The sequence below is a fragment of the Coffea eugenioides genome, chromosome 5 (genome assembly GCF_003713205.1).
Source record: "Coffea eugenioides isolate CCC68of chromosome 5, Ceug_1.0, whole genome shotgun sequence".
Classification (NCBI taxonomy): domain Eukaryota; kingdom Viridiplantae; phylum Streptophyta; class Magnoliopsida; order Gentianales; family Rubiaceae; genus Coffea; species Coffea eugenioides.
Genome location: NC_040039.1, coordinates 855,288 through 876,535, shown reverse-complemented (window position 1 = coordinate 876,535; position 21,248 = coordinate 855,288). Strand labels below are relative to the sequence as shown.

The following is a 21,248-nucleotide window of genomic DNA, read 5'->3' as shown; positions in this document are numbered from 1 at the left end:
GGTTGGTTTTTGGCAAATTTTGGAAATTCAGCAAAATTCACAGAATGTGAAATAGCCTCTCGAATTTGAAATTCAATTAGAGTTACAATCCAAGTTTAAAACACAACAAACGGAACAAGAAACGGAGTTTTGAGCTCGAAGATGTAGCAGGTCAAAATTGGTTCAAAATTTCTTACTGCACAAAAATTTCCAGATTTGAAGCATAAGTTTTGGGACTTCAGTTGGGCATCAAAATAAACTTGGAATGGCACCAAATTTGGTATCATTACACTACTATATAAAGGTTATTCCTCTGTTAAATTTCATGAAAAAATTCGTTCGGAAGGTCAGTTAACAAGACCACTAAGATTTCAAGAATTTCCAAGGCAAATGTGCCTTATGCTTCCGTTTTCCTTTTCCGAACATTTGGCCAATGCAATCTACTCAAATCTGGTTCATTTATGAAACAAAGGTCTAATAAATATCTAACATACATTTGGTAAATGATTTACACCAAATGTTTCAAAATAACAAGTCCCAATTCGAGCTAAGACATCGGCTAGCGTAAAATTAGGGTTTTCTTTCTCTGGTGCAAGTCTGTATTTTGGCTGTAACTCAGTCAATTCAAATTGAAATTGGGCATGGTTAGTGGTATTGGAAACTACATTCATAGGGATACAATTTCTCAGAGAAAACATTTTAAGATTCAGTCCATAGCTAGCTCAAATTCAAGCAACAATTTCCAGCACCTCACTATCTCTCCAACACAGCCGTAAAACAGAATAGGTAATTTTGAAAAGCTAGTACGGTTCACTTAAATCGAATCAGGGGATATATTTTATATTTTTAGAAAACTGGAAATGTCTAGTTTCAAATGCCACAAACGGCACTCGATTTCGATGTCGGAACAAAGAGTTATGTTTGTTCAAAATTCGCTGCCATAGTACCTCTGTACACGGTTTCTAGGTTTGAAGGATTTTCGAAAATACAACTTTTACCCGACCAAATCAAGTGATTTTTGGTGGAAAATTTCCACACAACCTATACAACATATTTACATCATAATCATGGTCATTTAACCTCAAGACCTCTGCAACAACAGGGCAGAATCAACTCTTTCCTCCCATTGGTTTCCTTTTGTTTTCCTTCTACTTTTTCAACTTATATCCACTAGTTTAACACTTAATCAACATAAATAACATCCAAAATCATCATATCAGTCTAACATTTTCATTGTGGGATTTCATAGAGCCCACTCACATGTTTTCAACCAACCAATTATCCACATGAAATAAAGCTTCCAAGTCAAATCTACCCCTAAATCAAGTTTCAAAAGTTGGATGATTACTACTCTTGGTTGATAACTGATAAATTTGTCACCTTGCACTCCAAGAAACCTGAGAATGAACTTTTCCCTTCCAAAACTAGTCTCAAGTCGTTTTGATTGACGGTAAAATTTAAGTAGAAAATGTGCAGAATTAAGTGATTAAATAGAAACGTATTTGTTCTTTTTTCCTTGGGAGAGCGGCTGCTTTGAAGAATGAGATGGAGTTGAAATCTGTATGGGAAGCTCTTGAGAAGCTTGGTGTTGTTGACTTTTGTGCACAAAAGTCAACTCTCCAATAGTACGCGTACGCGCGCGTTTCGTGTCTGTTTTTTCTCGAGTTTTTTTCCCTTGTGCACTAAACCTCTTATGCACTTCCTTAAACATTATAATTATTCACTCTTAGTAGTCTAGATTAAGTTTCTTAAATCTCCACTTAGCCGCTCCGGCTCAATTTACGTGAATTTTCAATTCGCGCACGATAAAGTGAAATTTAAAAGAAATTTGTGTAACGATAATAGAAGTAACTAATATTAGGGTAATTAATCATAAAAATAGTTATCTTAGAAATAAACCATGAGTACTCACACATTGATTCCTTAAGTCTCCAATTTGCCGCGCGGTGTGATTTTCGAAAACCTTCGACGCGATCACGGGGTAACTTAATTAGAATCCATTCACTTCTACTTCCTCAATTAACTTTTCTTAATCTACTATTGATCATTCTTAATTCTCCAAGGTAATTGTACTTTCGGTTAAAATATCGCCTCGAAACACGTATACTCGTTATTCTTCACTTAAACGAACTTCCGAAAATCAAATTTGCTAACAGGACATTTTAAAAATATAAGAGAGACATTGTTCCATACGAATGGACTTAAAATGGTTGGAATAAATTATTCGGAGAAAACGGGTGAATAAATATTTAAATAAACCAATAATATTCGATAAAATAAGAAAAAAAAAATTTTCCGGGTCCTCACATATATTATTCTAATAGGTGAAAAGCTCAATTACAGAGAAAATGGACTAAAAACAAGGTGTGAAGTAGCAATGAAAGAGGACAAAGTCAAGGGATAGAGGTTTCGCAGGAATGACATATTTCAGTATTTTGGTGATAACTTGAGTTACAGAAATCGTATTAAGATGATTCTTGATTTAATTTTAAGTTAAGAGAATTCTCTACAACTTTTATGAAGACCTCAAAGTTTGGTTCTCACATTTTCATGGTCAAAAGTCCAAATTACTGAAGTACAATTGTGCTGCAATGCGCTTATGACCAGGTATTAGTTTTTTAGGCATATCTCAGCGTCCAGATCTCCAAATGACATGATTCTTGTGGCGTTAGAAAGCTTATTAAAGGTTTACAATTTTATGTTTTGAGCAAGAACTGATTTGGCCTATTTGATGGTGTTTTGAGGTTTCAAAGTGATCCACGTGTGGATCCGCATTGATCCGTGGTCAAATCCATGATCGGTGCTAGACTTTGCAAATGGCTTCACGCTGAACATCTCCAGATCCTTTTATGCTTTGAGCTCAGTCCAATGACAGGCACTGGACATTGGGCTGGTCTTCATTGGATAAATGTGCGAAAACACGATTTTTTGAATCCAATTGAGTCTATTCCTACCCTATTTAGGATATATCTTCAAGAAACTATAAATAGGGGTTTTTAGGTCATTTTTAGGTGGAAAACATTAGTCTAGTCTAGTTTTAACATCTTTTCATAATTTATTCTTGAGAGATCAATATCAAACGGAGGCGAATCAAGGAGCACGTAAGGAGAAGATTGGAGCAAACAACTGAAAAGTTTTCTTACTCTTTCTCTTATCTTTGTAGCAACTTTTTAAATTCGTGGTTGTAACTTATAAATCATGTTGAAATAAATTGTTTCTAGGGTTAGGGTTTTAATGAAGGAATTTGATTAATTTTTCTAGTTTAATTTCTTGCTTTTTACTATGATTTATTTATCTTGTTCTTAATGCGTGTTTATGCTTGATCACCATGAACATGAATGTCAGCTGCTCTGCGAGGGTGTCCTAATATGGTCTTTGATTACGTTCATCAGCTCCCAAGGGAAGTTCGAGGCTGCCTGGCTATGGATGCTAGGGAAGTCCCGGGCCTGAGGCTAGTGCCTCTTTAGGTGGTAGGGCTCAGTCAGTTTATTTTCTATTGTATCTGTTGCCTTGGAATCAATACAAATAATATTTTAACACAAAAAAAAAACCATGAACATGAATGTTGGGTTTGTGTCAACTTGAGAAAGGAGATACAACTGTGCGCTAGATAGATAAACACACATAGACTAATCACGAGAGCAGGTTAGAGTATGTGTGACGCACCTATATCACTGAGAATTTTAATGGGTTTAATTGAAATCTTATGATCATTAAGAGAGGCGTAGGATTTAATTAAACATACTTTAGATGCATCGAGAGGTGGTCTAAAATATAGATATGTGATGCATTCATAACTTGGCAAGAAATTAACTAGATAATTGATTCAAATTTTGAATTAAAATCTGAAACCCTACACTCACGTCTATTGTTTTCTCACCACTATTTTATTTACATTGATTGTTTCTTTTATTGCTTAAGTAGAAAATACACTCCTTAAATTTGAATTTTGTTAGAATAATTAAAGTAGAAAATTAACTCGTTTCTGTGGGTTCGACCTTAAAATATTTCAGGTAAATTATTACTACGATTGACCCTATGCGCTTGCAAGAATTTGTCGATCAGTGGTTAGATGTTTGTAGACCAAAGGAAGAAGCAGGTTTGGGGATTAGAAATATTGTTCAGTGTAATACATGTTTGATGCTCAAATTGATTTCGAATATATGTACAAACAAAAAAGACACTTTATGGGTGAGGTGGATCCACTCGGTTAAGCTGAATAAATGCAGCCTCTGGGAAATCAAAATACCTACTGAATGTTCCTCGATTTGGAGGAAGATTCTTAAAATCAGAAACACTGCTAAGCTTCTGATCAGTGTTGATATTGGCGCTGGAAAGGGCACTCCTTTCTGGTTTGATAATTGGCTCTCTTTGGGACCCCTCTACCTGAAATTTCCTGAATCTTTGCTTAGAGACCTAAAGCTATCTAAGCTATCTAAAAGTGGTTGATTTGGTTATGAGTAGTGAATAGATCTGGGCTATTGGAAGACATTTTAATGCTAAGGTGCGAGAGCTTAAAGACTGTGCTCCAATCTTACTGCAATCCCATATGTAGGACTGCGTAAGGTGGACAGCAACAGCAAATGGAGTACTTTCTGTTAAGTCTACTATCGAAAAATTGTTTCACACAGGAACTAAGGTATCTTGATTCAAGCTTATCTGGAGGAGTGTCCATATACCAAAATTTGCGTTTGTACTGTGGTTAGCAGTACAACATAAACTTCTAAGGGTAGACTTGCTAGATGGGGAGTAGCAAATGTCTCTCCAATTTGTGTTTTATGCAATCAAGAAAATGAGACGATTGAGCATCTATTCTTCCAATGGACTTTCTCTGGTTGCATATTGGAGAAACTACAGAGACTTTGTTTGGTATATAGATGCTCTTTACCATGGGATGAAGAAGTAACGTGATGGTCTCAACATGCTAGCTCAAGCTCCTTTGTGTCTAAAATCAGGCCTCATGTTTTTGCAACCACTGTTTGGCAGATATGGCAAGAAAGAAACAGGAGGATATTTCAGCTTTCATCTGTAGTAACATTGAAATTTATGGAGAATATTACTAGAGTGATTTGGCTGTCTGCGCTTTTTTGATCCAAAGCTCCAAAGACTAAGACTAATTGGCAATTGATGCTTGAGTGGGGTTTGGACCAAGATTGATTAATGGGTTCAGCTTTTAATGTTGTTAGCTTTTCTACCTGTTCTGTACAGTGCTGACATTGCACTAGAAGTTTTGTTGATGTAGGAGATTTATTCCTTTGTAAGGTTATATTGTACAGATCAATAAAAGCAACTTTCTCTTGCCAACAAAAAAAAAAAAAGATAGCAATGCGTAGATTTAAAAAAAAAAAAAGATAGCAATGCGTAGATTTATAAATCTATTTTCCCATTTTCTTTCTTGCTATTTTCTTGAAACTTTTCCCTCGTGATTTTGCATATGTTATCACCTGGTTGTTGGAGAGATGAAATTAGGCTTTAGAGATGAAGAAAATACAGGAAAAAATATAGAAATTAGTAATGAAAAAAATATAGAAAAAATGACAAGATTAGTAAAATCAGGATTTACAGAGTTTTTGACGTGCAATTTTTAAAAGAGACACGAATAGGAAACCTAGCCAGTTTTTGGTTCGACTAGTCAGACTGGCCTATTCAGTACAAGTTTAAAAACACAATTGCAGAGACGGTTTACTATCCTACTCTCCTCTTTCATAAATTTTTTTTTATATAAAAAGGGTATTAAGAATGGCCAAGAACAAATGCAGAATGGCTATTGATAAGGGAGAGCTTGAATAGTGTACAACCTTTTAAACAAATTATAACTCACTATAATCAACTCTGTGTAATATTCTAACAGAGTTTTGTTATTATAGCAATTGTTTACGTCAGTTAGTACATATCAATTATGTCAAGTTCTAATCAAGAGGTCATTTTAATTTTCTTTTAATATAAATAGAAATATGTGGGACAAAATTTATAAATTTGGAACAAAATTCATGGAATCTTTTATTACACCAAAGTAATCTATTCGTCTCACTTTAATAGTCTGTTTTTCATTCATTTTAAAATATAGTCTCACTTCAACTCACACATATCTTCACTTAGAAAATGCTTTTTATTAGTGAATTGGTTTCACCCAAAACATCGAACCAATGATGTTTGCTACTAAGGAGCTCGTTTATTAGCTCATTCGTGAGCCCAACCTAGGACCCACTTTTCAATTAAAAATTAATTAAATTTTAATTTCTCTAAGAATATTTTTATTTAATGTACTTTATTATCAATGAGTATAATCTACTTTATTCATTAATTGCTTAGATTCATAGTTTGAATAGTAGTATAATTTTTTTAGTACTGTTATTGTAATTAATGTTTTTGTTTTAACCGGCAAAGCCTCGTACACGAGAAGGGACGCCAATGAGTGATATTATCTCCCTCGAGTCTCCCAGACTCCCTAGCAACGAGCCGTCTATATTTAGTTTTGCATGAGGGTGTGATGGCAAAGACCAAACTAGAGTTAAGCATTTTTGGGTTTAGAAACTGTGAAGGAAAGCCACAACCCCAGCTGCTGAAGACGCTTTCCACTGCAATTTTCCAAGACAAAGAGGTGAGCCAAGGAAATAAAATGTAACAACTCAAGCACATGATGAAAGACTTGACCAGCTATCATTTTATAATCATCAAAAATGGCTTTGTTCCTTGCTTTCCACAGCTCCCCGCAGATTAACAAGGGGACTATCTGCGTTAGCTCGGCCATTGTTGACCTCCCCGAAGAGTGCATCCACCAATTCTGCAAATGAAGCATAATATCCTTTGATGGTGGTACTTTCAAACCCAATTTCTACTCTATTCTCTTCCACACCTGCACTGCCAGTTGACATCCAAGGAAGCAGTGGGCGAAACTGTCCTAATTATCACAGAATGCAAACTTCGAGGGGTGATTAAAACCAAATTGTTGTAGGATATCTGGAAATGGCAGTATGAAATTAATCAGTCTCCACATAAAGACCGATACCTTTGATGGCATTCGCCTGCTCATCCTCCTGCATATCATTGAGCTTGAAGGTTGCCGAAGCATTTCCATTGCTAAGGATACCTAAAACGAACCATTTGCAGATGGACACTAGACCATCAGATCCTTACCCTGGGAGAGCTACGTATGAGACCGTAAAATCTGCATTTTTTTCTTCATGTGTGAGAACCAACTCTACTTGGCCCAAGTTCCAGTCGTTATTTTGCAACAAATCTCAGACACGAACATTTGGCAATGGCACTTGAACCTTTTGGCTAGCAAGAGGACCGGAGCCAAACCAATTATCGTACTAGAATGAGGAGCTACCATCCCTTATTAATACTTGCAAGTTTTCTTCCACCAAACCTCGGACCTGTGACAAACCTTCTTAGCAATAGCATATTTAGAGTGAATGAACCGAGCCCATAAAGTTTCAGTAGACCGCAACTTCCACCATAGTTTGCACCCAAAAGCGTTCACACTGTCTTCCAGTCGGCACAACCCCAAACCATTTTCCTGTGTTGGCATGCACACATTGCTCCATTTAATCCGATGTCTTTTATCCAGTCTATCTGCTTCCCCCCAGAAAAAAGAGGACATAATCCTCTCCAACTAGCCCAACACACTCTTAGGTGGCTGTAAAACTGTAAAAGCATATAATGGTATAGCAGCCAGAATATGTTTGATTAAAATTATCTGGCCACCAGTTGATAGCAACTTGTCCTTCCAGCCCGCCAACTTTTGTCTCATCTTCTCAATTAACTGCTGAAAGTGTTCTTTCTTACTTTTACCTTTGAAAAGCTTTCTTGCTAATCAACAAAGGGGAGATCCATCTACTGAAACCCCGTCCACCGAGCCATTAGTCGTTTCCTAGCTAACTGAACGACGGTCATCTCTTGAAAAAATTACAACATCATCCGTAAATGCTAGGTGTGACACTGGCATGCAGCCACAGCCAAGAGCATATGGTTGCACCGTTCCCATCAAGATTAAGCTCTTCAAGCCTCTACTAAGCGCCTCTAACACCATATAAAAAGAAAAGGAGAAAGGGGATCCTTTTGTTTCAATGACTTGTTTGGAAAAATCCATATGGCTTCCCGTTGACAAGGATTGAAAACCAAGTGGAAGAGAGGTTATTCATAACCAGGGAGAAAAAATGAGGATGGAAGCCAAAACAGCCCAGCAATAGGGACAAAAAACGCCATGAGACACGATCAAATGCCTTTATCATATCAACCTTGAGTATTACATTGTGCCCCCTGACCTTTTTATCAATTGAGTTAACCATCTCCCGTGCAAGTAAGATACTATCTGAGATCTCTCTTCCACTGACAAAACTGAATTGTTCTAGTGAGATGAGAGTGGGAAGAACGATTTTAATTCAATTACTAAGAATTTTAGTGAAGACCTTATTGATAAAGGTACAAAGACTAATTGGCCTGAAGTCTGCAAATGTCGTAGGCACCTCCTTCTTTGGAATTAATACCACCAGAGTACTTGCAATACCCTTAGGTAGTGGAACTCCACACATGAATTCTCAAGCAGCTCGGAAGACATCTTCCGCAATGATCTCCCAACAATGAGTATAAAAGCAACCCGCAAATCCATCGCTGTCAGCTGCACTTTGCCCATCCAATTCAAACACTGCCCTTTCAACTTCCTCTAGAGTGACTTCCTCTATCAGTTGGTCATTCTGTAGAGGCGTTACAAGGGCAGGACCATTGTTTCATAGCTTCAAGGTTGCCTGGCTGTTTAACAATGAAGAATCTGCTAACAAGGACTTGAAGAAATCCACAGCCGATGCACCAATGTTGTCATCTCCCTCAATATAGACCCCCTTCAAGCTTTTAATTTTCTACATAGAAAGCCAAACTCACTTATCTAAAAGTGCAAAGTGAAAATATCTTGTGTTCGAATCACCTTCTTTTAACCACCTTACTCTAGCTTTCTATTTCCAAGAAACTTCTTCGTCCGCCAAATGCTTTAGCAGAGCAGCATTTGCCTGACTCCATTACAGATGCATTGCTTCTATTTCCTCTTCTTCTAGTTGTAATTCCTTCTGTTTAACTTCTTCTTGAGCTTTTGCTATGTTATCAAAAATGTTCCCAAAGGACACCTTATTCCATTCACGCAAAACCTACTTAAGTCTCTTCAATTTTATGACAAACCTCGCCATACCGTAACCTAAAGCCGGCTGATCCCAACTGCTTCGAACCACAGTGAGAAAGCTGGGGTTATTAACCCACATATATTGAAACCTAAATGATCGCGTTCCCAAGCTCGAGCATGGCTGGAGTTACAACAATAATGGACTTGATCTAAAGTTGCACGATTAAGGTGTTGCACTTCTGAGTTAGGAAAGAGGTGCTGCCATTCTAGATTCATTAGGAACCTATCCAATCTCTTCCACACTCGCCTACCATGACGAACGCCAATCCAAGTATAACAACTTTCAGACAAAGTAATATGTTTCAGACCATAGATTGAAATACAATCAGCAAATTCCACCATTGCATTCAAGTTCTGTAGTGCTTGGCCCAAGTATTCATCAATGGACGCAGCAACATTAAAGCCACCACCTATCAGCCACGGCTTAGAAACCAAGCCACCTGACAAAGAAACTAAGTCCGACCATAAAGATCTTCTTTCAATTTGTGAACATTTAGCATATATAAAGGAACAATAAGAAACAAAATTCATGACTCATGAGCAACAGCCAAATGAATAAATTGATCTGCAATTATTACATCTACTGCAAAACCTGCCTTCCACATAACCCATATTTTATTGGAAAAGTTACTAACACCAAGATGGAAGCCAAACTTGGCTATAAAACCATCTAATTGTTCCGGCACAACCATAGGCTCTAAGATTACTAAAAACGACACTAAATGTAACCTTATTAACTTCTTTAAACGACACGAAGAGGCACGACCAACTATGCCCCTTATATTCCACACCAAAAAACTCGTCATAATTAAAATTGAGAGGAAGATTCTGTGGATACCTTTGAAAACTACCTAGTTACAACAGTCTTTGGTAAGTTTAGAAATCGCCTTCATCACCCACGTTTGGCTAATTGCGTCTCCTTCTGGGGTATTGGAAAGAGGTGGTCTACTTGTTTCTTGAATTGAATAAAGTCCTCCACCAGCATTTCACGAGATTTACTTTGATGTTGCTGTCCCTCAACATCCGAGAGTGAGTCTAGGTTTCCTCTTCATTTAGAATAAAGCTTCTGGTAATCTATAATAGCGAAGGTGTTGTGATCTGTCAAGGGGAGTTGTGGTAGAGATTTTGTTTGTGGTTCTAATGGCTACTGCAATGTCTCACACTACAACACTGTTGATGCCTGCTGATGCAAAACTTCACTCTGCCCCAGCTCAAATGGAATTACCAAGGTTAATTCCTGCTAGTGCACAACTTTATTCTGTGGTTGCTCCGTTGGAGTTTCCCAGGTTTTGGTCCGGTGCTGCCGTTGCACCACTGAGGCTAAATTTTTGGAAGCGCTCTGGCTATGATTCAAATCCATTGATTGCTGGTCACTCGTCGGTTGTTGCGAGCTAGGGTTGTGACTATTATGTTGTACCGTTAGTGTCAACTGATTGTCCGGGACTAAGTCCTTCAGCATCGTTTGCTCCTCCACAATTGATTGTCCGAATTTGAAGATGCTAGTTGCTATCTGACAAAGTGTGATTTCGTTCCTCCGAGTGATTGTGACCATCCTTTGGGATCCAAATTTTCTGTTATTCCATTGCCCCCCCCCCCCCCCAATATTCCCGTCCTTATTATCAGGTTGCTTCCTTGAACTACTAAATTGTCTACAAGCGCTACTATGGTGTCCAAGTTTCTTACAGTTCACACAATAATCATGTAAATTCTCGTACTCAACTCACTGCCAAAAACCATTGGACCGATTCCAGATCCAAACACGTTCAGGAAGGGGCTGTGGTAGATCCACGTCAACAAAAATCGTTGCCACTCCTGGCCTAGCAAGCGTTGGTGTCGATGCGTCCAGCCTTAAGGGTTCACAGACCAATTTAGCTATGGAAAACAAGGGTCCCTTGTTAAAAAGATGTACTAGAAGGCACAGCAACTGGATCTAGATTGGGACAATCGATGATTCCATGTCCAGTGAAAGGTTGGAGACCACTTAAAAACCCTCATGCCAAATCCTTGAAAAGACTAGAATCCATGAAGCCAACACCTATCGAAATCATCTTCCAACTCGAATCTGATTAAGATGTGTTGAGGGTCAAGAAGTCCTAAGGATATAGGACCCTTAAAGCCGAGAGCCAAGAATTCTTTTCTGAGCCCTTCCATGGACGGCCGACCTTTGGAAAATTTTCCAAAGAGCACAAACTTGAAAGGAGCAGCAAGGAGCCGAACATCTTCCCTCGAAAAGGATAATGTTGGTTCCTCCCTATAAAGTTCACTAGGTTTGAGACAAGAAGTTGGCGTTAAGGTAGGAGAAGAAGAGGAGATTATGGCCCTGTTTGGCAAATGAGTTTTTTGAGTGTTTGTTTAAAACTTTACTGTAACTTATTATAAAAATTGTAAAATTTTTTTTTGAAGTGTGTAAATTTTTGGATAGTTTGAAATATATAGTTTAAAAACTTTGAAATTTTTTTTGAGATTACTATAACTAAAGTTATTAAATAATTTTGTAGCTGACAAACTTAGGTGAAAATTTATTTGTCAAACATGCCCTATATCTATGAAGGAACATTTTGATGGTAATGGATGCATAGGTTGTCCTTCACCCGAAGGATGAAGGGCAGCCATGGCTAACCCTAGAATTCAAAATAAGCAAGAGAGGGAGAGATGTTGAGAGAGAAAGGGAGAAAGGTATGGTGATTAGTCAAACTTCTGATATTGGTTTAATGGTATTTTAAGAAAATAGTAGACTAGATTTATTCTTTTAAAAGTTAAGCAGTTTTACTTAAACTATGAACAAAAAAATACTATCAAAATGGAACAGAGGAAGTAATTAGGACACAATTTATCAAGCAAAAAGCTTTTTCAAGAAGCAAGCAAGTAAAAATAAATTCAGCCTTGTATTCTCTATGTGTAGCCATTTCCAACTGTTAAACATTCTTTTTCTATTATCTAAAACTCATTGAAACAATTGGTGCTCAACGCATTTAACACAAAAAAAGTTAGAATAATTATTTTTTGGCAACAAAGAAATAAATAAATGGTGCATAAAATAGTACTAGTTAATGTATCAAAAGAGCACTAAATAAGTGTCCAATCAAGGAAGCTTCTATTTTTTTCGCTAATATAGAGAAATTTGGAGCAAAATGTATCCTGATTTTTTTGTTAGATTATTAGATTATGTTCATTAATGCAAGCATCTTTCGCTAAAATAGAGAAATTTGGAACAACATTCATCCTGAAATTTTTTGTTACGCTATGTTTATTAATACAAAGTAATAGTTAAGAAAAAAGCCACTTAAGGAGGGGGAAAAACTCAAAGAAATAGGTAGGAAATGGTAGGAAATTTTGCTTTATATGTTGTTTGTTTAACCATCTATTGCTATTATTTTTCTTGGCTATTTAAAGCGTACATAAGTAATTAAAGCTCTCCATTATTTTTTACCAAGACTTTATATGTTGTATGTTTAATCATCTATTGCTATTATTACTTTTTGAATATTTAAAATGTACACAAGTAAAATTAAAGCTCACCATACTTCATTTTCTTTTCAGCAATATAGAAAAATTTTGAACAAAATTGGTATTAAAATATTCAATTGAATCTGGAACAAAATTATACTAAAATTTTGCTTTTTCACAAAAGTAATTAAATGGTGCGTAAAAAAAGTAGCAATGAATTTCTACAAAAAGTGTTATATAAGTGGACACTAAAGGGACCCTTTATTCATTTATTTATTTTTGGTCAGGAATGTAGACAAAGCTCACCATACCTCTTCTTCTTTTCCAGTAATGTAGAAGAATTTCAAACAAAATTGGTATTAAAATATTCAATTGAATTTGGAGCAACATTATACTAATTTTTTTTTTTGAATTTGTGCAAAAAGTGCTATATAAGTGGCCATTCAAGAACCCTTTATTATTATTTTTTTAACAATGAAGAAATAAATAAATGGTGCATAAAAATAGTAATAGTTAATATATCCAAAGAGCATTAAATAAGTGTCCAATCAAGGAAGCTTCTAATTTTTTGCTAATATAGAGGAATTAAGAGCAAAATGTATGCTGATTCTTTCTGTTAGATTATTAGATTATATTCATTAATAGCTAGCATCTTTCACTAATATAGAAAAATTTGGAACAAAATTTATCCTAGAATTTTTCTTTACGCTATGTTTATTAATACAAAGTAATAGTTAGGAAAAAAGGCCATTTATGGAGGGGAAAAACTCAGAGAAACAGGCAGGAAATAATAAATTATTCTTTATACGTTGTTTGTTTAATCATCTATTGCTATTATTATTTTTTCACTATTTAAAAGTACATAAATAATTAAAGCTCGCCATTATTTTTTAACCAAGACTTTATATGTTGTTTGTTTAATCTTCTATTACTATCATTGCTTTTTGAGTATATAAAACGTATGCAAGTAATTAAAGCTCACCATACTTCATTTTCTTTTTCAGTACTATAGAAAAATTTTAAACAAAATTGGTATTAAAATATTCAATTGAACTTAGAACAAAAGTATACTAAAATTTTGTTTTTCACGCAAGTAATTAAATGATGCATAATAGTAGTAGCAATGAATTCGTGCAAAAAATGTTATATAAGTGGACACTAAAGGGACCCTTTATTTATTTATTTATTGTTGGTCAGGAATGTAGACAAAGCTCACCATATATACGTCTTTTCCCTTTCTAGTAATGTACAAGAATTTCGAACAAAATTGGTATTAAAATATTCAATTGAATTTGGAACAAAATTATACTAATTTTTTTTTTTGAATTTGTACAAAAAGTGTTATATATGTGGCCACACAAGGACCCTTTATAATTTTGTTTTTGGTCAGGAGTGTAGATAAATTTTGGAGCAGATTTTTTGATGAGGAATGTAGAAGAAATTTGGAACTGAACTCATACTAAAATGTTAATCTAAATTTATATTTTCCTAATGGCTAAAAAGGGTCAAATCAATCCAAAGCCAGGCACCATGTTTTTTTTAATATATATTAGGCTCAAGCCATGGCAAAACAGGATTATTAGATTATGTTCATTAATGGCAAGCATCTTTCACTAATATTGAGAAATTTGGAACAAAATTTATCTTGGAATTTTTTGTTACGCTATGTTTATTAATACAAAGTAGTAGTTTGGAAAAAAGTCATTTAAGGATGGGAAAAACTGAAAGAAACAGATAGGAACTAATAAATTTTGTTTTATATATTGTTTGTTTAACCATCTATTGCTATTGTTATTTTTGGCTATTTAAAATATACATAAGTAATTAAAGCTCACCATTATTTTTTACCAAAACTTTATATGTTGTTTGTTTAATCATCTATTGCTATTATTACTTTTTGACTATTTAAAATGTACGCAAGTAATTGAAACTCACCATACTTCGTTTTCCTTTTCAGCAATATAGAAAAATTTTGAACAAATTGGTATTAAAATGTTCAGTTGAATCTGAAACAAAATTATACTAAACTTTTAATTGTTCCACTCAAGTAATTAAATGATGCATAAAAATAGTAGCAATGAATTCCTGCAAAAAATGTTATATAAGTGGACACTAAAAGGACCCTTTATTTATTTATTTTGTTTTTGGTCGGGAATGTAGACAAAGCTCAACATATATCTTCTTCTTTTCCAGTAATGTAGAAGAATTTCAAAATTAGTATTAAAATATTCAATTGAATTTGGAACAACATTATACTAATTTTTTTTTAATTTGTGCAAAAAGTGCTTTATAAGTGGCCACTCAAGGGACCCTTTATTATTATTTTTTTAGCAACGAAGAAATAAATAAATGGTGCATAAAAATAGTAATAGTTAATATATCCAAAGAGCATTAAATAAGTAACCAATCAAGGAAGCTTCTAATTTTTCGCTAATATAGAGGAATTTGGAGCAAATGTATCCTTATTCTTTTTGTTAGATTATTAGATTACGTTCATTAATTGCAAGCATCTTTCACTAATATAGAAAATTTTGGAACAAAATTTATCCTAGAATTTTTCTTTACGTTATGTTTATTAATACAAAGTAATAGTTAGGAAAAAAGCCATTTAAGGAAGGGAAAAACTTTGAGAAACAGGCAGGAAATAATATATTTTGCTTTATATGTTGTTTGTTTAATCATCTATTGCTATTATTATTTTTTCACTATTTAAAATGTATATAAGTAATTAAAGCTCACCATTATTTTTTACCAAGACTTTATATGTTGTTTGTTTAATCATCAATTACTATTATTACTTTTTGACTATTTAAAATGTATGCAAGTAATCAAAGCCGACCATACTTCATTTTCTTTTTTCGTAATATAGAAAAATTTTGAACAAAATTGGTATTAAAAATATTCAATTGAACTTAGAACAAAATTATACTAAAATTTTGTTGTTCATGCAAGTAATTAAATGATGCATAAAAGTAGTAGCAATGAATTCATGCAAAATGTGTTGTATAAGTGGACACTAAAGGGACCCTTTATTTATTTATGTGTTTATTGTTGGTCAGGAGTGTAGACAAAGCTCACCATACATCTTTTCCTTTTCAAGTAATGTAGAAGAATTTCGAACAAAATTGGTATTAAAATATTCAATTGAATTTGGAACAAAATTATACTGAAATTTGTTTTAAATTTGTGCAAAAAGTGTTGTAGAAGTGGCCACACAAGGACCTTTTATAATTTTTTTTCGGGTAAAAAATAAAAAAACCCCCTGTGGTAAACCTAATACACAGAAAAGCCCCCCGTGGTTTCAAAATATACAACATGACTCCTCATACTTTGAACTAAATTGTAAAGGTGACGGAATCCGTTAAACTTAACGGAAATGGTCAAAATGACCAAAATACCCTGATATAATTAAGCAAAAGACAGCTCAAAAAAATCATTTGTTTTATTTTCTAAATAGAGAGAATTGAGGGTTAAGGGGTAGAATTGGTATTTTCGATAAAAAATAGGTATAAAAATTTTTTTTTAGGTTCCAATAAGTCATTTCCGTTAAGTTTAACGGATTCCGTCACTTTTACAATTTAGTTCAAAGCATGAGATGTCGTATTGTATATTTTGAAACTATAGGGGCTTTTCTGTGTATTAGGCTTACCACAGGGGGCTTTTTTGTTTTTAACCCTTTTTTTTTTTGGTTAGGAGTGTAGACAAAATTTGGAGCAGGCTTTTTGGTGACTAATTTAGAAGAAATTTGGAGCAGAACTCATACTAAAATGTTAATCTAAATTTATATTTTCCTAATGGCTAAAAAAGGTAGGCGAATTTCTTAGAATATTGTCAAATTTGAAAAAGTTTAGAATTTTGGGGGTATCCGGGGAGAATTGCTGAATAAGGGGTCGCCGCAATTGAGAGGTGAGGCTACACCAAAAAACACTTTTAATTTTCATTTATTTTGGTTTCATGTATTTTGGGTAGTTTTTTTTTTTTAAAAAAAAAAAACCCTTTGCCGCTTGCTCAAATTGCTTCACCGCTCAACTGATGAGCGGCGAAGCTTTTTTGTCCTTATGTGTTGAAAGCCGAGCTGGGAGCTACGGCCTGGAGGCAGTAGCGAACTCTAGATGGTTGGAATTGCTTTCCTACCTTTTTTTCCTTTTTTTTTCGAAGCATTCTTCCTACCTTTTATTATTTCATATGTAATTTTTAATAAGTTATTTAATGTTTAATAAAAGGCAGCGCGACCAAGTTTTTTCCTGCCCTTTTTACGTAACCTTAAATAGGCGTAATTAGGATTTTATGTTTTACATGAAATACTAATTTTTAAATTACAGTGTAACACTTTTTAAATTAAAATTCTTAAATCATATTACTAAAATTCTATTATAAACCAAAATTATCACAAATTTAAAATATGATATTAGAATAATGTGAAATTTATAAATTAACATGATAATCGAGTATGCTATTAAATTACTAATCAAATTTGTGGTGTCAATTATTAAATTACTAATTAAATTTGCAGCGTCAATTAAAAAAAAATTGACCCCGCAAATTTGATTTGCGGCGTCGAGAAGGAAAAGTCAGCTTTTTCAACTATAAAAAAATAAATAAAATAAAATGGCTCCTGTCCATAGCAAATAATTTGGGCTCAAGCAAGAAAGTCAAAAAGTAATCTAGGAAAAGTCAAAAAAGTACTCCTGACGTGCAGTTAAATCGTCGTCAGGGTTGTCAGTGTCGGCAACTTTTCGCCGCTCATCTGATGAGCGGCGAAGCGTTTTTTTTTTTAAAATAAAAAAAAATCGAACCAAAATAAATGAAAATTAAAACTCTTTTTACTAGTAGCCTCCCCTCTCAATTGCGGCGACCCCTTATTCAGCAATCACCCCAACATAACCCCAATTTTCTGAACTTTTTCAATTTTAACAATATTCATAGAAATTCGCCAAAAAAGGTAGTATCAGTCCAAAACCAGGAACCATTTTTTTTTTTTTTTTTATGTTAGGTTCAAGCCATGGCAAAACAGGAACAAATTGTGGCTCATCATGGCAAAACCAAAATAAATTCTGGCTTGGGGGCATTAAAAACCTACATGCAGCACCAGGTTGAAACACCAAATGGGAGATGGGAAAAAACAAAAGAAAGAAGCAGGCAGCAAGGGAAACCTCCCGCCGAAATTGCCCCTAAGGCTGCACAAAATCACCAAAGAACCGGCAGAACACCAGAGGACGCCACTTCTACTGTTCCTCAGCGTTTGGCGCTTTTAATAGGTAGGATAGTGCACTTTTACGTAAATGTGTTGTATTAGAAAACTTTTTTTCATGTCTTTTGGAGTATGCTAAGGCATGGATGAAGTAAAATAACAATACCCAACCACCAGTTGGGATCCTAAATCATACTTGCCTTAATTATCATATTCGGAAACAAAACAATATATAAATTTATTCTTACGAGGTCAGTATTGCAGTTTTTTTTCCTCGCTGTAGATTGCAGATGATCACCATGACATTAACAATCACTCAACATACAACATTTAAGGTTTTAAAGTACAATGCCCCATGAACTAGTCATCTACTTATAGAACTCCATGACCCACAAGTTACATACAAAACATTTCACACTTATGCCTTTAAATCCAGCAGCAGTAGCCAGGGCAAGAAACTCTGTTTCATATCTCTCAATTCCTCCTTTATATTGAGTCACCACTATAAGATCTGTTTGGCAAGTAGCTTTGTCGCGTGCACTATCATCAGGAGTCACAGGAAGAATTGCGTCAACAGCTATTACCTTTCCATTGTCTGGTAAAGCCTTGTAACAATTTTTCAGCAACTTCAAGCAATTGATCATCATCCCAATCATGAAGTATCCACTACAAAAGTATTGATGGATGTTGTCTGTGAGTATTCCAGACAAAAGGCACTCCTTTTACAAAGCATCATAAGACGATGACAGACTTTATGATCTTGAGAGTTATAGATCACTCTCAACTACTAATATTTCTAATGTGTCATTATCCTATCCCTTAATCTATAAGTATTCACCTGATCTGTAGATACTTTCCTGATTATTTAAAATTCCATATGGTATAGCTAAAGTTAGAGAGAGTGTTATATACATGTGTAAGCATGGTTCAAAGTCGTGGTCGCGGCTCGGACCGTTCCACATCGGTCTCGACATATTAGTCGCGGTCTCGACGCAAATTTTTGAAATATTTAATATTTTAAAAATTGTAAAAAATATAATAAACAAAGATAATTAAAAAATTAGTAAAAATAATAAAAATTCATGTTGACTCGGGATGACTCGGAGTGATTTGGTGTGACTCAGCCGTTTCAACCCTTCACGGTGACGTCTCGGTGAGTCAAGTATTTTGGAATCGTATCGTCCCAATATCGTATCGGAAGGGACCGAGACGGTGACGACTCGGCCGAGTCTTTAAACCATGTGTGTAAGTAACCTTTAAAGTTAAAGCGTCTGTTGCCTAACAACTAAATGTTCATTGATTAAAGTGGTAAAAATAAATGCAACTCAAATAAGAAGTTGGGTAACTTATTAGACTGTGAAGATCTGCATAATATGGTTGAAAAGAGAAGGACTGTACATAATTAGATTGAAAAGATCTGCAGAATATTGTTCAAAGGTAGCATTTGTTGTGACTGACTGACTTCTAAGAAGAGTTCCTTCAAAGTTGAACTTACCTTGTAAAAATGGCATCCCCCTGTGGAACACTTTAAACATGTCTCCTCCAACATGTTCAACTCCTGCAAATTTACCTTATTAATAGTAGAAGGTAATGGATTACAGATTAAAAAAAAAATCCTATTCTAATGCAGTGGACTTATGGAATAAACAATTCTTCTTTTCAAACAATAGTTTGTGGAAGCCTGTGATTCAGTATAACAGTGTGTCGTACAACATATTGAAACTCTTTAATTCCAAAAAAAAAATGTATATAACTGATGATGGTAAGTGTCTTTCTTCCCCAAAACTAACTCATTCGTTTTGCAATTTAACGGAGATTATTTTGAAGTGTCTGCATCTGTTTCTTTATTTGTTCTCACATGCTATCATGAATTTGTTAATTAAAGGGTAATGAAGCAAAAGAGCAAACATAACTGAGCAACAAATGGAGAAGAGCAAAAATTATACCAGGATAGGCTGGTGCATGTTGTATAACATGTGGCAAATCAAAATTAATACCCTTGAGACTAGGGTATTTAGTTGTGATTATATTGAGGTTCATTCCAAGACCACCACCAAGATCTACCAAAGTTTTGAGGTGCTCAAAACCTTTGTACCGTTCAAGCATTCTGTTTATGACGATAGCTGTGTGGTGGATCATTGCCTTGTTGAATACCTCATTGAATCTGGGGTCGCTTCCAAGAAATTCAAATGCATGTGTACCATGCGCCCTGTGAAACACATATCCCCCTTTGCGAACTGCATCTTCTAATTGGTACCTAAATTTTGGGTCCAAAAGCATATTTTATGGAGGCCTTTTTACAAGCCGAATTGTTCTTAAATACATGCAAGGAAGAAAAGCATCCATAGAGTTTACACGTGAACTCACAACGAAAACTATGAACAAAATTTATTCAGTGCTACTTTAACGTTGGCTTGAGTAATCAGTGCTACTTTAAGTATAATTGTCTATGGATTTGATATTTCACAAAGGAATTATGTGTTACGTCCAAAGTAGAGATTTGAGTCGTTTAAGTCCACTATCTTGTGTTGTTCTATCAAAATCCAGTGATCTTGTTTTGGCGATTTTAGAAGAAAATCACTAACAAACTACTGAAGGCCCTCTCCCTCCACTATCAAAATCCGTCGCACGCGGCCCTCTCCCTCCACCTCGGGGTCCATCACTCACCTCGCGCCACCTGAAGCCCATCAAGCAGCCATGCACCGCCAGTTCCCCGTTGCCCAGCTGCCATCGCCGCCGCCTCCAAGCTCCACCCTCTCGGCCACCTCAGCTCAAGCTCCACACCAGCGGCTACCTACTCGCGCACCACCTCGCGCGACACTCACGAGCGCCGACAGCGCCACCTTCCCCAGCTCGTTGCTCCCTTACACGCGCGTCGCCTCTCGTCCAGCCCACTTCCTCGCGCACCACTCAACCTGCACCACTCGCGACGCACAGCTCAACGCCGCCGTCGGTAGCCCAACCTCCCTGGTGCCAGGTTTTTCTTATTAATTTTGTGGTCCCCGATTCTGATTTCTTGATGTTGATGGGATTTTGATGCTTGCGATTTCACTGAGTAAATTTGATTGAATTGCATGTGTTACTGGAGCCAGTGCATTGGGTGATGTCCTGCAACTAATTTGCCTAGTCTAATATAACTGTCATTTGTTTAGGCTCTTGGAGTACTGTCTGGTGTTGTTTGTATCTCTTAGTGGATTCAGTTGGCTCTTAGATTTAATTTGCCCCTATGCATTTACCAGTGGTACTGGCGATGGTAGTTGTTTAACATTTGTTTATCCTGTGTTATTAGTTGCCCAATTGATCGAGTTGTGACTTCTGGGCATTTGTGATTGAGTCGTTTCTGTGCAACCTGTGATTGAGTTGTTTTGGATAAAAGCAGGAGGTGACTTGAGCATTTCTTGGGTTAATTGCTGATTTTGGCAGGTTGAATTGGGTAATTGACTGTCTATTGGAGGC

The 21,248-nt window shown here is 35.5% G+C and overlaps 1 protein-coding gene across 1 annotated transcript in view; it reads right to left on the bottom strand.

Annotated features, from left to right (window-relative positions):
- Positions 1-20,003, bottom strand: part of LOC113770253 (caffeic acid 3-O-methyltransferase-like) — a 70,685-nt gene extending 50,682 nt beyond the window's left edge. The window contains exon 1 of the mRNA XM_027314667.1: positions 19,739-20,003. Coding sequence (XP_027170468.1) covers positions 19,739-19,931 — 193 coding nt within the window. The 5' untranslated portion in view covers positions 19,932-20,003. The remainder of the gene's footprint in view (positions 1-19,738) is intronic.
- Positions 20,004-21,248: the final 1,245 nt, after the last annotated feature.